Raw genomic sequence first — 15,610 nt, 5'->3', positions numbered from 1 at the left:
TCATTAACCAGTTAATCTGCCTGAAGCTAGTCCCCCGGAGGCTGGGGGGGCGCAGAAGGCTGGGACACAGGGTGGGCACCGCAGCCATCTAGAGAATTCTTGCAGCGCACCTCAATTCTGGGTCACTTTTTTTTCAGGGAGAAAGCCAGCTTTGAGGGCTTAGGCCCGCAGTCCTTCCTGCCACTCTTCTCAACCCACACCTCCTCCCTCACCTCAGGCAGCTGCTGGGCACTGCCCCAGCACTGGCTGGCCTGGGCTACTTCCCCAGGGGCCAGTCCAGGCAAGCTGGGGCAGCTCAAGCCTGTGACTCAGGACCTGAGGCTGAATCCCGCTCACGCCCGCCTCCATGATATTCAGAGGCCGTGACTTCCCTTCTGTGAGCCTTAAACTGCACATTAGTAAAATAGGCGCAACGAGAGTACCCATGAGTTGTGGGAATTCAAGGACTAGAACTTTATACAGCGCTTGGCATAGAGCCTGGCCCCTGGCAAGGATTCAATCAATGGTAGTCAGTATTTTCAAAAAGTGCCTGGGCCCAGGCCGCCTCCTGATAGAGGCCCCGACTTGGAACACAAACCGCTCCCACGCCGTTCCCCGGCTGCACCCGGATACACCCGCCCTGGAATGCCAGCGTGGGGGCCCCAGGGCTACCCGCCCGGAGCTGAGAGGGGCAGGGCAGGCCAGGATTAGGAAGGCGCTGAGCCGGGGCTGGGGCGGGGAGGGGCGTGGCCTCACCCTACTAAGGCCGAGGGATGGGGTGGGCACGAAAGAGAAAGTGAAGGAGGCAGGGGCGCTGGGAGGGCCCGGGAGACCGGGAAGGATGAGGTAGGCGGGAGCTGGGCGGGACCGTTAGGCAGCGCCGTGAGTGGGCAGGGCTGGAGCGGCGCTGGCTTCATCCCCTGTGTAACCTGGGGGCGGGGCTGCCGGGATAGAAGAGAGAAGCCGTAGCGGGGCGGGGAGAGGGGCGGGGCCTCAACTCCAGCAGGGCCCGGCGGCGGGGCTGGTCGGGGTAGGGCCATAGCGGGCGGGGCCTGGCCGGCGGGAGCGCACCGCCTTCTCAAAGGGCTCGGGGGCGGGGTCGGCGGAGGGGCGCCGAGGGGGCGTGTCCCCGGGGGGCGGGGCCTGCCGAGTCCGCGGCGTTCCCCGGCTGCAGCCAGGAGGGGGCCGAGGAGTGACTGAGCCCAGGGCTGCGCAGTCCGACACTGACTGGGGCACAAGCGGGCGACGCTGGGCCTGCAGCGCGGAGCAGAAAGCAGAACCAGCAGGTGAGCAAGGGGGCAGCAGGCCGGGGGAGCCTGCCCGACAACCAGAGGCAAAGTTAGTTTTGACCCCCGCTTCTGCGGTCCGTCTCGGACAGCTTTCCTCGGAACTAGTGACAGGTCGGGGCAGCTGGTGGGTGAAAAGGAGCTTTAGCCCCCAGTCCTGAACCCCCAGTTCTCACACTCGGGCTTGCACCAGCTGCGTGATCCTGGGTCCGTCCCTCCACCCGGCTCTGGATCTCCCAGGTTCCAGCAGGAGGAAGTGAACCAGATTAATTCTACGCGGCCGTTGCCCTTTCTCACTTAAAACGCCGGAAGGTGAGACCTGGCAGGTGAGCGCAGGCTGCAGGTCGCCACAGGTGTTCCCATCGCATTGCCCTCTGCAGTTTCTCTCCCTGCAAAATGGGACTAAGAGAAGCGAATTGCTTTAAAGAGTGCACTGGTTCCTCGGTTGGGGCTCGTAACCCATGAACTCTGGGGAACAGGAGGCCAAAGCAAGGAGGTTCCATTTCCCGCCTCACCTGCTTCCCACAATTTCTGACAGTTCAGCTGAGTCGGACCCCCTAAGACTTCAAGTTGGAAACGCAGTGGGGCTTTTCCAGGTGAGCTGGCCTGAGCAGGGGGTTGGAAACGGGAACAGTTCTTACACTGGTGACTGGGGAAGAGAAGAGAAAACGCCACCAATCCTTGCGCCCAGGGTCAAGCCCAGGGCCCCAGTGGCTCTTGCAGCATACCCAGGGTTAATTTCTCGGCTGACAGGTTCTGTTCCTGGTGGCCGTGGGTGCTCTGTGCTGGGCCCCAGTAGTGGGGCAGCCTAGTTCTGTGGTCAAGGGCCTGGGCTTTGGGATCAAACTGATTTGGATTCCATTCCCCCTCCAAACTTCAGTTTCCGCACCTGTAAAACAGGGATAATGGCAACATCCAATGGCAGGAGCAAGCACTAAATAGAATACTGTGTATACACTACTTAGCAAGGCGCCAGGAAACCAGTGAGACCTCCGTCCGTGACAGCTGCTTTGATGCGGATGGGCAGGTGATGGGCTTGCTTCCTATGCGGAATAAGCCTTTTTTTTTTTTTTTTTTTTTTTTTTTTGGAGAGATGGGGTTGGCTACAGCCCCTCCTGACCTTGTGAGAGCCAGAAATTGCCACCTGCTACCAACATCACTCTATTTAAGGGATGAGGACTGTGTCATCTGGAACAAAGAGTGGCTGAGTTTTCTGTAATGTTGCTTGAGGTTGGTGAGTGTTGAGTTAAATACGTCTAAAAATGTTTACTGAGCACCTACTATATGCTAGAGAGAGCTAGAGGTACAGAGGTGAACTAGCCAGACCTGACTTGCTGACAATGAGGGCTCCCCCATCCCTACCATGTCCCTGTAGAGAGGATCAGTCACACCCAGGGCTTATGACCAGATGAGATTTCATGGGTCTGTGCTGCCCTAGTGGCTGGAATCCAGCTATACCATTGCACACTTGGCTTGGGATGGAGGCGAGGGGCAATGTGGGCACCTGATATGTAAGCAGGGTTGGGCACCGAAGGACACTGAAGGTGCTGCATTATGTTGGCTCCCTGCATCTTCTGGGAGATAAGCTGTACAGTATGGAACAAACTGGAAAGTGCTGTGGGACAGAGATGGATTGGCGGCTGCGCTGTGTGCAGGAGACCGTGTGTGTATGTAGGGCAGGGGGAGGTGTTCAGAAGAGTGAGACACTTGAGAAGCCAGGGCAGGGGGTGGGGGTAAGGAGGCTTCCTGGAGGGGGTGAGACTTGAATAGGACTTTCTGCCTGGGCTCCTGGTCCTGGTTTGGCTTGGATCAACATGGGACCACAGTCTCTCCAAGCACTGAAGTGGCATAAACTGGAGTTTGGTATGGTGGGGAGGGAGAGGGTCTGGTAGGTGGTGCCTGAGGTGGGGAGGAGGAGACGTTCATTTCAACAGAGCCTACCTAGTGAGCCTTAAAAGAAAGCCCTCGCCATCACCACCTGCCCTTCCCACTGGATGAATGACAAGCAACCACATAAGGCTTGCACCCTCAGGTTGCTTACCATCCAGGCAGGGGCTTACACAAGAATACCAGTGACTCTGATGCAAGATAAATGAAAAAAGGATTAGAGGGATCTTCAGAGCCTTACAGACTGGGAAGATTTCGGCACCCAGAATGAAGATGGTGTCTTGGGGAGAGGAAAATGCCTAGGCAGAGGCAGGGAGGTCAACCTGTCCTGAGAAGTCTCAAGAAACTGCTAGGTTGCTCATTCTGGCTGAAGTTTGGGACTGGGCGGGGATACACAGTGGGACCAGTAGGTGGAATCAGCTTACAGAGGGCCTTGAATGCCAGGGTAAGAACTTTGGATCTGATTTGCAGAAAGTGGGAGCCACTGAAGGTTTCTGAGGAGAGGAGTGACACAACAGAGCAGCACTTTAGGAAAGTCAGTCTGTGCCAGATGTGCTGGGGTGGAGGATCCAGCAGTCAAGGAATAATGAACCAATGGCTGCAGTGACAGGGAAGAAGGGGTCTGGGTGGCTTTGGGGATGTCTGCAATTGGGAGTGAAGGAAGAGACACCAGTCACGGGGATAGCGAAGGCGCCACTGGAGGGGTGGAAGGGGACTGTTCCAGCACCTTTGCACTTCTTTCTCCTCCCCATCCTGTCTGGTACATACCAGGGGCTCAGGAAGGTGGCTGGATTGGGTGAGTGGTGGGGGCACTGGGAGGGTGATGAATGCTACAAGGGGGGGGGTTGCCCATGAAGGGGAGGCATCTGGGCCAAAAAGTGGGAGCCTGTGCCAGCCAGCAGTAAGTTTGGGAGTGGGGGCGGGGTGGTTGGAAGAAGTGCCTGCTGGTCCCTCCTTCCCATCCCAGCCCAGGGAGGGTAGGGGTGAGAGGTCACCATGTGCTATCTCTGGCAGTGGGTGAGCAGTCAAGGTACAAGTTTCCCACAGTAGGGGGACTGGGGCAGGATTTTGGCTTCCCTGGGCTCCTCTGAAGTTTCTGCTATGTGGGGGTGGCCCCCTCTGTCTTGAGGCCTCACACTTTAGAGTCACAGCCTGGAATCTCCCATCACCTATCCCCTTCTACCCTGGGGTTCCCCCAAGGACCAGACAGTTCCCACTCAACCCATAGCTGAGCAGCCCCAAGTCCTGAGTGTTCTTTTGGATTTGGAGCATCTGGGGCCAGCTGGCATCCCTGCTTCTGGTTTGGCCTTGGCCTTCTGCTCCAAACCGTTATACCCACTTCCTCCGCCCCACGGGAAGCTCACAGGGGGCGGTTATGACTTAATCAAGAAGATCAAACGGCCAGAAGCTGGCTCTGTGAGAGGTGGGAAGGGAGGGAAGAGCCTGGACTGTTTGGCCTGGGCCTCTCCGTGGGACAGGACCCGTTTAATCTTAGCAGGAACTGCCCTACCCACCCGCTTCCCCTCCACTAAGCCGGGGTCTGAGGAGCTGGGAGGGGAAAGCCCAGAGGTAAACATGGAGCGAGTGGTGTGGGACGTGTTGCTCCCCTCGCCCCTGACGCTGCCCTGAGAAGAGGCAGACAACCACAGACCTGGGGCCTCTGCAACAGGCCCAGCTGCTGTCTCTCGGAGGCTGGCTGGCTCCTGACTCACCCCCGGGCTTCCCCTCCACTGTGGTTTTCCTGTCAGCAGCTGATTCACTGTGCTGACAAGGAGAGGCAGCTGATAGAGGAAAGAGACCCATGTTCTGGTCCTTGGAGTTGGCTCCTGCTCTGCTGTTTGTGTGTTGTGTGACTTTAGATAAGTTTCGTCTCCTCTCTGGGATTCCTTCCCTGACTTGAGGATGCCCCATTCTTTCCTTGGCTCCCAGGGAGTTCTGGGACCTGGGATCTATCCTTTGCAAAATAGGGCGTATCTGTGAATACCCACCCATACTCAGGCGTGCACACACACACACAAACAACCCCAACACAGTGGAGCTGGGCAGCTCCCCTCAGACAGAGCACTTGATCCTGCCTCCCTGTTCTTACCTTGTTTCCCCCACCTGAAGCACCTTTACCTACCTTCTGCCTGTTCACAGATTAGAGAGATGATGGTGCGGCATGGCAGTAAAGCACTGGACTTTAGAGTTGAGATCTCGGCCCTGCCAATTTCTAGCTATGCAACCCTTTCTGAGCCTCAGTTTTTGAACCTGCAAATGGGGATAATGATGGTCATGGCTTCATAGGGCATGAGCAGAGGACAAAAAAGTACACATGAAGTGCTTAGAATTGTTATCCCTAGCACATAGTAAATGCTCGATAAAGGAGAGCCGTTGTTGTTTGCTGCGTCTAGTTGGTCTTTCAAGGCTGGTGCCAGGCTCCTTCTCAGGCCCCCAGGGACATTCCCAGAACACCTTCCTTCTGCACAGGGCCTCTGCGCCTCTCCAATACGTGTGTGCCCCAAGACGGCGGTCATGTCTGGCTATGTGGGGTTCTCTGGCTCTTCCTGGGGGCGGCTGGGTCTCCTCACTGTGACGCTCAGCTTCCTGAGGGGCAGTAGGTCTGAACATTGCTGGCTGCTTTTCCCAAGCCCCTCCTTGCCCCTTACCTTCTCCTCTGTGCTTGTTTACACTGTCGCTTTGTGGTGTGTGACGTGTTTCCACGAGCTCTCCTGGACAGGCACTGCCCTGTCCTGTCTGTATCTCTGATTCCTGGCACACAGCAGGCACTTGGGGATCGATGACTGAATGAATAGGTAAGTGGTTCTCTTGGGTGGGGTCGGGGGTATCAGCAGGACCCAGCTTGGTGCCAGATACCAGGTGACTCCTTGGCAAAGGCAGAGCCAGGAAGCAGGACCTGGATGCCGCTGCCCGGCGCTTCAGGTCCGCGGGCCCCACTTCTGCAACCTGGATCCAGGGAGATGGGAACGCGCTGTCTGCCCTGGGATTGCTTTCGGCAGAGCTTCTGCTTCTCTGCTGATGCCTGGCCTTTACCCTCCTGAGAGGGGAGCAGCATGACTTCCTTCAGCCCCAACCCAGTGAGGGGCCACTCTGGCCTTTAGTGAACTCTGACTCAGCCAGAAAGAGCATCTTGGAGTCAACAGTTGTTTGTAGAAGGTGCTGCTATCCTATGGGGACTCAAGCTGGGGCCTGGAGAAATGGGATGGTGGCCTCCAGGAAGCCCATCCTGGACATCATCCATGCAGACCCCCAGGTGGGCAGCTCTGGGAAGCCCTACTCTCCCCTCTGGCCTCCTACCCTGCAGGGGAGGCTTTTGCCCCTTCTCTCTCCCCCTTGACTTTCCCTGCCTTGTGGACGGGTGATCTGGTGTGGGAGCTGTTCAGAGTTCTGGGCCTTGGATCTCAGGGTCAATGTATAGAAGTGAACAATGCCCTGAGGGCTGGGCATTAGGAAGCCCGGGTTCAAATCCTGGCTCTGCCATGGAACTACAGCGTGACCTTGGCCAAAAGAGGTGACTTCTAGGCTGGTTTTCTTCCTTTTAGGCAGCAAGTGCTCCAGAAGCCTTCCTGAGTCCCAGCTGGGCTTGGGCCCAGGGGAGTGGGGAAGAAAGCCTAGGCAAGATCACAGACTCTGGAATCAAACTGCCTAAGGATGATTCCTGCTCTGCTACTTACCAGCTGGGCGTGACTTTGTGTCTTACCCCTCTGTGCATCAGTTTCAGCATCTGTAAAATGGAGACAACAATAGTACTCATCTCATAGGGTTGTTTGAGAATGATATACGAGCTAATGCACATGAAGCATTTAAAACAGTGCCTGGCACATAGCGCTATGTACGTTCCTGCTGTTTTTGGTAGCGTTTATTTTTATTTATTTTTTTTTGAGACAGAGTCTCACTGTATTGCTCAGGCTGGAGTGCAGTGGTGCAATCTTGGCTTACTGCAACCTCCACCTCCTGGGTTCAAGTGATTCTCGTGTCTCAGCTTCCTGAGTAGCTGGAATTACAGGCATGCACCACCACGCCAGGCTAATTTTTGTATTTTTAGTAGAGATAGGATTTCACCATGTTGGTCAGGCTGGTCTCAAACTCCCGGCCTCAAGTGATCCTCCAGCCTTGGCCTCCCAAAGGAATTACAGGCATGAGCTACTGTGCTCGGTGTTTTTGGTAGTGCTATTAATAGGAAGCAGGTTGTAAGTCTTTGAAGAGCTTGAGTCTGGAGATCAGGGGACCTGGGCTCTGTTCCCAGCTCATCTTTTACTTGCTGTGTTACCTTGGGTAAGTTATAGCCCTTCTTGGGCTACAAAACTATATTATCTTGCATTTGCTGCACTTGGATTTTGTAAGTGAGGCACAATGTGATGCCACAGTGGACGGCTGCAGGGTTTTATTCAGGGGAAGGACTCCTGGGGGCCTGGCTTATTCTCCTGCAGCCTAGGAAGGAAGGAAGGCTGTAGGTGGGCAGGTCCCAGCTGCTGCCCTAAACCATTGCAGAGACTGAATGGCAGAGCTGCTCCCTTACAACTCTGCTCAATCAGGCCAAAATGTAGACAACTACATGTAATGCACCCGTTATGAAATGCAATTATATAGATTAGATTATAGACCTTTATTATCTTTTTACTTTCCCCTATTTTCCAAATCTACAGTGAGCCCATATTTTTTTATGCTCAAGAAAAAAAGAACCCATTCCTACAATGAAGCTATAAAAAACATACCATACATATTTGAACAAAAAATGTATTATACGAACTTGGGATTACATTGAAGTTCTTTTTGTGAATAAATCATATTTTTTCGAAGGAGGGATGGGATGTTGGTTTGAAGTGAATATCAATTTGTCAAGCCTCAGAAGACTTGGAGGGAGTGCCTGTGGTCGTGTCTGTGGCCCTCGACCACCCAGGCTGGGAGACAAGAGTTAGAGGAGTGTAATAGAATAGAAGTGTAATCTGCCTTCCCCTGCGGTGGACACGCCCTGAGTGTTGGGTGGTGTTTAGAAAGCTTTTGAACAGTAGTTGAGATCAAGTGCCTTAATGACCATTCTGAGTCTCAGTTTCCTCATCTGTGAAATAGGGATGGGCTACTGTGAGGGTTAAATGAGCTAAACACACATTGAAGACAGAGCCCCAAATGGAAGCCGACGGAAGAACGTGGCTTTAGATCTGGGGCCCAGAGGGCTTGCTGACTGGCCTGTCCTGGACCTGGCAGAGTTACCCGTCCCGCCACAGGAAGTGCTGGACAGGAACCAGCCTCCTGCAGGACCAGGCAGCAGGAGCAGACAACAGCCCAGACAGAACTCTCCCTGCGGGCAACTTGGCTCTTCGAGGGGCAGGGCCCTACTGAGCCTGCCCTATGTGTCTCTAAGACGAACCAATCATAAGCCGCCTGGGGCATGGCGTGAAGCCAGAGGGCGGTGGGGGGGGGGGACGGGGGGGCTGGCAGCGGAGCAAGGCCTGAGGTGTTTCCCTGGCAGAGGTCCCTCCATTGGGAAACAAATGGAGAGGGGAGTCTGTGTTCCCACGTGTACACATAAACCGTTTTGAATGATACCTGGTATGAAGTAAACACTCAATAAATGTTTGTTGTTGCTGGTAATAATAACAATTGGTAAATTCTACTAGTACAGTTGGAAAACCATCTCCCACTCACTGTCTTAAAAAGTGGGATATTAGAATGCTTTTGCAATGGGACCTATGAGACATCATCGTATATAGAGGAAATAGAAACCGGCAGGGGAGGTTTGATTTATCTGAGGTCATGGAGCAAGTGAGTGTCTAGGCCTTGAGTCACCTTTGGACATGTAGGTAGCCCACCTCCCTGACCCCGGCCTTTCTGAACACACAGCAGTGGGGTAACTGAGGCAGGGAGGATGTGTCCTCTACTCTGAACTAGTCACTTGTTTTCCATCTGAAAGCCCCTCTTATCCACTTTCTCTGCCCCACACCCTCTCCTGGCAGGGTTGAGCAAGTCTCCTTGTTTGCCAGGAGATGGTATAGCATGGCATTATGGTTCTCAAAATTTGTGCATATAGGAATCCCTAACGATCCCTGCAAGTTGCAGTCAGGGAACCACTGGGGCTGTGCCTACAGCTTGGGGTTCTTCTAGCTTCTTAGGCATTGGTGTCAGCCAGACCTAGCTATGGGCACAGTATCTGCTCACCTCTGGGCAAGTTTCTTGGCCTCTCAGAGCCTTGGTTTTTATGAGGATTAAATGAGATAATGCTGGTAAAATGCTTCGTGGCAGACCCAGGGAAGAGTGCACCCTCAATGAAACCAGAGGATAAGGGTGGTGATGATGAACAAAGGCTGTTCCTGTCATTACTTCGGGGGAAATGACAGGGAGTCTTCCTCTCTGAAGGCTGAGGTCCCCAGTCTGGAGTGAAGGAGCTTTCCGGGGTTGTGTGGAGCTCTGGTGGGGGGTCAGCAGAGGCCTTAGGTCTCTGCAGTCTTGGTACCCAGACTATCTGAGCCCAGCCTTGACCTGGGTGCTCTTGGCATAGAGTTGAGGGCAAAATTGAGGGCTTATGTCTAGAGTCACAGGGTCTTGGTGGTGTGAGCAGCTCTGTGCTCCATGCAGTCAACCTACCTGCCCAGTCTGATCCCATGGACCACATCCAGCGTTTGCTCACGCACCTCAAGTCTTGGAGAGCTCATGATTTTTTATTTCTGGAAAGAACTGACTCTTAGAAAATAGGGGATGGAATCTGAGCAAACCCACCCACCCTTGGCTTCCCCATGTTGATCCTGATCTTGCTTGTTGGAATTACACACAATGTGGAAACTCCCTGGTGGAACCAAATCTTGTAGCAGAAGACCCCAGGCCAGCGATTCTGACATAGGAAGGAGATATTTTCTTTTAAAAACTTTATCTAAACCAAATGGCTACCCCAAGAAACCCCCCAAACTTTCTGAAACCCCCCAAACTTTCTGATTATTGAAGAAAGAGGGTTTTTTTTTTTTTTTGTGGAAAAATTCAGGCGGTAAAGAACAGACCTGCAGGAGGAAATAATTGCTCAGAGATAACTGCTGTGAACAGTTTGGTGTTTTGGCCTTAAAAAAAAGCACACACATACAAGATTGGGATTGTACCACACAAACCACTTCCTGCACTGCCACTTTTGACTGAACACTGTATAGGGAGGGTTTTCCCATGTGATTGAGCATTCTCCAGCAAGTTTCCCAGCTCCGTAGTATTGCACCATAGGAATCTGCTGTGACCTGGTTAAGCATTCCCCAGCCGTTGCACATTTAGGCCCTTTGAATTTTTCATTAGTATTCCCCTTGCTATAATGATCGCCTTGTCCCTATGTATATTTTGTACTCAACTCTAATGAGCTCCATGGAATGAATTCCTAGAAGTGGCTTTCCAAGTCAGATGGTTTTTAAACTCAAGGCCAGAGGACCAGAATCTCCCACCCTAACCGGTCTCCCAATTTCGCTTCAGCCCTACTGGTGGGGGAGCGTTCTCTCTGTCCCTGGTTCTAGTTGGCCCACCCACAGGAGGAGGAGGAGCAGGCTTTTAGGGTATGTGTATCTGTGAAAGAGAAGGAGATGGAGAAAGGCAGATAGATATAGGGGAGTGTTTTCTCTTCAATTACAGTCTGACTTTTGACCCTCTCCTCTCTGGGAGCCTGTGGTGTCATTAACTAATCATGGACTCTCTTTACTATTTAATGACCTCTCCCCGAAGTGACTCCTTCCTCCCCAACAGTCTCCTGGAAAGGAGGAGGTGGGAAGATGAGTCAGTGAGGGAAACTTTCTCCAGAGTGGGTGGCGGGTGTTGCGGTAGTTCTCAAACTCTGACATGCATCAGTCCCTTGGACAGCTTGTGAAAGCACAGATTGCTTGGCCCCACCCCCAGGTTTCTGATTCTGTGGGTCTGGGGTACCACCTGAGAATGTGCATTGCTAACACGTTCCCAGGGAACACTGCAGCTGCTGGCCCTGGACCATACTTTGGGTACCAGTAAAGTAGTGGGATGGGGCGGGGTGGGGTTCTGTGGTGAGTTTCAGCTCCTGGTGCTGCTGACAGTAGGAACCTTGTCCTGTTTAATAAAGGCTCATCTTGTGAGGCCTGAACTCACTTCCCCTCCTGCCCCCACCCCTTCTCCCATGTGTCCTTTGGGAACTTTCTGTGCAGGAGGACAAGAGGATCATCCGCATCTCCATTTTACAGAAAGGAAAATTGAGTCTCTGACAGGTGACCTGCTGTGTCTGAGGATGTTGAAAGTAGGAGGGCTAGTACTGGAACCCTGGCCCTCTCACGCTCCCCACCTCAACTTCTCCAGTGCAGGTCTGGTGTGGAAGCAGAGAGGCCTTCCCTGACCACTGTGCTGGCCCCAAGTGAGGGGCCTGGGGAGGCAGGTTCCTCCACACCATCTCTGCGCTGGGATCTTGCTCCACTTCTTTTTTTATTTATTTTTATTTATTTATTATTATTATACTTTAAGTTGTAGGGTACATGTGCATAACGTGCAGGTTTGTTACATATGTATACTTGTGCCATGTTGCTGTGCTGCACCCATCAACTCGTCATTTACATCAGGTATAACTCCCAATGCAATCCCTCCCCATGATAGGCCCCGGTGTGTGATGTTCCCCTTCCTGAGTCCGAGTGATCTCATTGTTCAGTTCCCACCTATGAGTGAGAACATGCGGTGTTTGGTTTTCTGTTCTTGTGATAGTTTGCTAAGAATGATGGATTCCAGCTGCATCCAAGTCCCTACAAAGGACTCAAACTCATCCTTTTTGATGGCTGCATAGTATTCCATGGTGTATATGTGCCACATTTTCTTAATCCAGTCTGTCACTGATGGACATTTGGGTTGATTCCAAGTCTTTGCTATTGTGAATAGTGCTGCAATAAACATACGTGTGCATGTGTCTTTATAGCAGCATAATTTATAATCCTTTGGGTATAAAAATATGGAACGCTTCACGAATTTGCGTGTCATCCTTGCGCAGGGGCCATGCTAATCTTCTCTGTATCGTTCCAATTTTAGTATATGTGCTGCCGAAGCGAGCACCTTGCTCCACTTCTTATCCCCCGACTAACTCTTCAGTAACGTGATCTTCTTCCAAGGTCTAGTGTTCTCCAGCAGTTTATGTTCCCAGTTAGTGTTCTGGGCAGCTTTTCCAGGAAGCCAGGAACTTTCTCCTGTCAAACCTGGGCTTCACCCGGCAGGCACAACAGAGGGAGAAGAGAGAAGCCTCAGTTGTTGAGCATCTAATGTGTGCCAGGCCCTATCCTGGGCACTTTGCAGCCATGATGTCAGGTCAGCCACCCCAGGTAGGGGTTAACACCAGGTCCCATTGTATAGATGAGGAAACCGAGGGTCCAGGAGGTGAAATAACTTACCCAAGGTCACAGAACTGAAAGGGGCAGAGCTGGGCTTTTGATTTCGAACTCAAGGCTGGGGTCTGGTCTGGGACGGCAACAGGTCCTGTTCTGGAGGGAGCCAGAATGTGGAGTAAGCAGCCTCCGCCCCACCCGCCATCCACGCAGAGAGGGTCAGCCCGAGGGTCAAAGCTCTCTTGGGATTCAGGGTCTTGCAGTGGGAGGGCACTGGCTGGTCAGCAGGAGACCCCTTTCAAATCCTGCTCTGCTACTGCCTAGCTGTGTGGCCTGGGGGCAAGTCACTTCCCGGCTTGGGACATCTGAGTCCTCCTTTCTCATAATGATCCCTTATGCTTTATAGCTCTTGGCAGTGGACATTTTCTCATGTACTTATTCCCGATCCCTCAAGCCTTCCAGCACCCTGTGAAATAGGGCGGGCATTATTACTAAGCCCATGTTCACAGAGGATGAGGATGACAGAGCAGTGAGTTGCCCAGAATCCCGCGGGCAGTTGAGGGATGGTGCGAGAGCTAAGACTGGAACCTGGGTTGTCTTTGCAGCCCATCTTGGGCCCAGCCCTGAAGACGGGAGAACTCTTTCTCTCTCTTCTCAGCCTTAGGATGAAGGATCCCAGGGCTTTTAGTTGGGCTGGTGGGTCCTGGGTGCAAGGGGCCCAGGATCCCAGAAAGGGCTGGCCCGGAATCTTTGCTGTTGGCCAAGAACCCATGGGGAGGCAAGACAGGGTGGTCCAGGCTGTCTCTGTTTCTGACTCCTGCCCAGGCCTTGCACATGAGGTCCTTGGTGCTGAGGGGAAGGAGGGGTTCAGCCCAGGTTTTCCTCCCAGCTCAGCTGCTTGCTTCTCCTGGGAACTGTGCCTTTCTTCTAAAATACGTCATGCAGAATTTTCCAGTCTCTCACACGTGGGTGCCTGGGCCCTGCAGTTTCACCTGAATGCCATCACTTCCTCCTAAGTCTTCCTCATTCTTCCACACCTGGCTCCAGCCACTTTCTTCCCTTGGGGAAGCCTTGCTCCTCTGGCCAAGCCAACTCAACTCTCTCGGGTTCTGTGCAGTGGGCGAACTGGCTGACCGGGTTGGTTAACTCCCCAGTGAGGCATGAGAGCAGGGCCTGTGGCTGGTGTGGGTCCAAGCCCCTGCAGGGTCTGGCAGGGCGTGCAGCTGAGTCTGTGCATGCTAGGGAAAGGTTAGCCTCAGACCTGGAACTCTCAGGCTTGTGACTTTCAGCAAGTCACTTACCTTCTCTGAACCCTGGTTTCCTTCGTCGGAAAGTAAGAAAGCTACTTTCCTTGTTGATAACTTCTGATACTTGCAGGAGATAAAGTGCAAAACATCTAGCACTGGCGCCTGGGGGTTCATGGCACTCAGGAAATGCCAGTCCCTCATCTTCCCCTGCAGTGGGCTCAGGCTACGTTCTGCCGCCACCCACCCCGACCCCCTTTAGTGGGGGGCCTGGTTGGGCTTGGCCTAAGGCCTGAACTATATCTGCTCTAGGTAGGGGGTGTCCTCGGTGGATAATGGGCCAAGGATTGGGCACAGGGACAGAATCAGGCTGATTTAATCAGACTCTGCCAGTTCCAAGTTGTGACCCTCCCCGGGCACGTTACTAACCCCCCTGAGCCTCAATTTCCAGATCTGTAGAAAGAGATAACTCTGTGTCCTGTGTTCTCAGGATCACACATGATCGGCAAACAGGAGACCAGAGCATGGGGCCCAGGCGACCTGAGGGCGGCCTCCCAGGAGGCTTGGGTCAGGCCAGTGGCTGCTTATTTACATATCAATTTTCCTACTGGGGAACAAATAGTCCCCTTTTCCTCTGGACACCTGGAGGCTCTCCAGGCCCATATGCTCTTGGTGTAGTGCCTGGTTTACTGGGTCGCCCAGGGAAGGAGGCAGCCCCTCTCTGAGCCCCTATCTTCCTGTGGGAAGAGAGCCAGGGAGCCAGCCCAGGTGTGAGGCCCTGCCTGGTTCTATCTGAGACCACGATGGTGTTGCCACATGTCCCATGCCTGGCCCCTGGGGACAGACCACTTCCAATAGCACCTAGCACCTTTCCTTCTCACCTGTCTGAACATCTATACACCCCCTTTCTAGCTCCTTGTGGCCCAGGACCGTCTCATGGTGATAATGATCACCACACTTCCCTTTATTGTGCTAGAGCGTTTTACTCCCCAAACCACACGCCTCCCTCTAGGACAGGAATGAACCATTACTACCCAGAGAGGGGAACTCGCCCAAGGCCCACAGCCGGACTCACTACCCTCTCTGCCTGCCCCAGCTCTCACTGGATGCCAAATTCTTGGCTAAGTCCATCAGCAATGGAAAGTTGGTTGGCCCTGGGAAGAGGAGAGGCTGGCAGAGGGCTAGGTTCAGGACTGGGCCAGCGGGGATGGGGTCCCAGATTTCCACCCTGCATTAGGAGCTGGCATAGGGACTGTCCCCACTGCACAGACAGGTAAGCTGAGGTTTGGGGAAGGGGAGTGATTGATTACAGCCTAAAGCTGGCTGGGCTCGTTCCCCTTCTCTCTTCCTCCCCATGGCCCTGAGTTGCTCTAGTGGAAGGGATTGGATGGGGCTGTTTGGGACCCAGATGTTCATTTTGTGTTAGCTGCTGTGGGCTGAGGTCAGGTCCCTTCTGTCTGCCTCAGCTTCCTTAGGGGGCTCAGAGTGGCTGGCTCAGAGCACTGCCGTGCCCTTTCTCATCGTAAAGGCCTGGCCAGCAGCCCGCTCAGGAACCACATTTGGTGGGGGACTGGGTTTTTTCCCAGGGCACAGTACTGCCGCTCTTAGAATCCCGGGGAGGCCGAGGCTGAGAAAGACTTGCTGGGGAAGGGTCTTTGTGAATGGGAGGTAGGGAGAGGGCAGGGTAGGGGAGGCTAGAGGGTGGGCCCATTCCTTGGGAGGCACAGAGGAAACAGGACTCTTGGCTACAAAACAGGGGGAGACGGAACATGCAGGGCAGTCTCTGGGGTGGCCCCAGAGCAGGAGCTGGGAGCTGGCCTGGCTCCAGGGGTGGATGTGGGGTCCTCCTGGGTCAGCAGGGCCTGCGCTCCCAGGCCGGCCTCACCGCAGGCTCCCCTAGACTTCCTGGTGAGACCTGACAGGGCCT

The 15,610-nt window shown here is 53.7% G+C and overlaps 1 protein-coding gene and 1 non-coding gene across 4 annotated transcripts in view; one reads left to right on the top strand and one right to left on the bottom strand.

Annotated features, from left to right (window-relative positions):
* Positions 1 to 1,136: 1,136 nt before the first annotated feature.
* The window catches only part of CD82 (CD82 molecule), a 59,223-nt gene continuing 44,749 nt past the window's right edge, over positions 1,137 to 15,610 (top strand). For 2 of the 3 annotated variants that reach the window (XM_050757629.1, XM_050757630.1), the window contains exon 1: positions 1,137 to 1,265. Coding sequence is in view for 1 of the 3 variants with exons in the window: in XM_050757628.1 (XP_050613585.1) it covers positions 1,727 to 1,861 (135 nt within the window). In the remaining 2 variants the exon portion in view is untranslated. Of the gene's footprint in view, positions 1,266 to 1,616; positions 1,862 to 15,610 lie in introns of those variants that run through there. The other variant, XM_050757628.1, reaches the window with a different exon arrangement.
* LOC126936778 (U6 spliceosomal RNA) lies at positions 12,067 to 12,173 on the bottom strand. The gene has a single exon (XR_007719574.1). It is a non-coding gene; the product is annotated as a U6 spliceosomal RNA (small nuclear RNA).

The sequence above is a fragment of the Macaca thibetana genome, chromosome 14, assembly GCF_024542745.1.
Source record: "Macaca thibetana thibetana isolate TM-01 chromosome 14, ASM2454274v1, whole genome shotgun sequence".
Classification (NCBI taxonomy): Eukaryota; Metazoa; Chordata; class Mammalia; order Primates; family Cercopithecidae; genus Macaca; species Macaca thibetana.
This window is presented reverse-complemented; position numbering and strand designations above follow the sequence as displayed.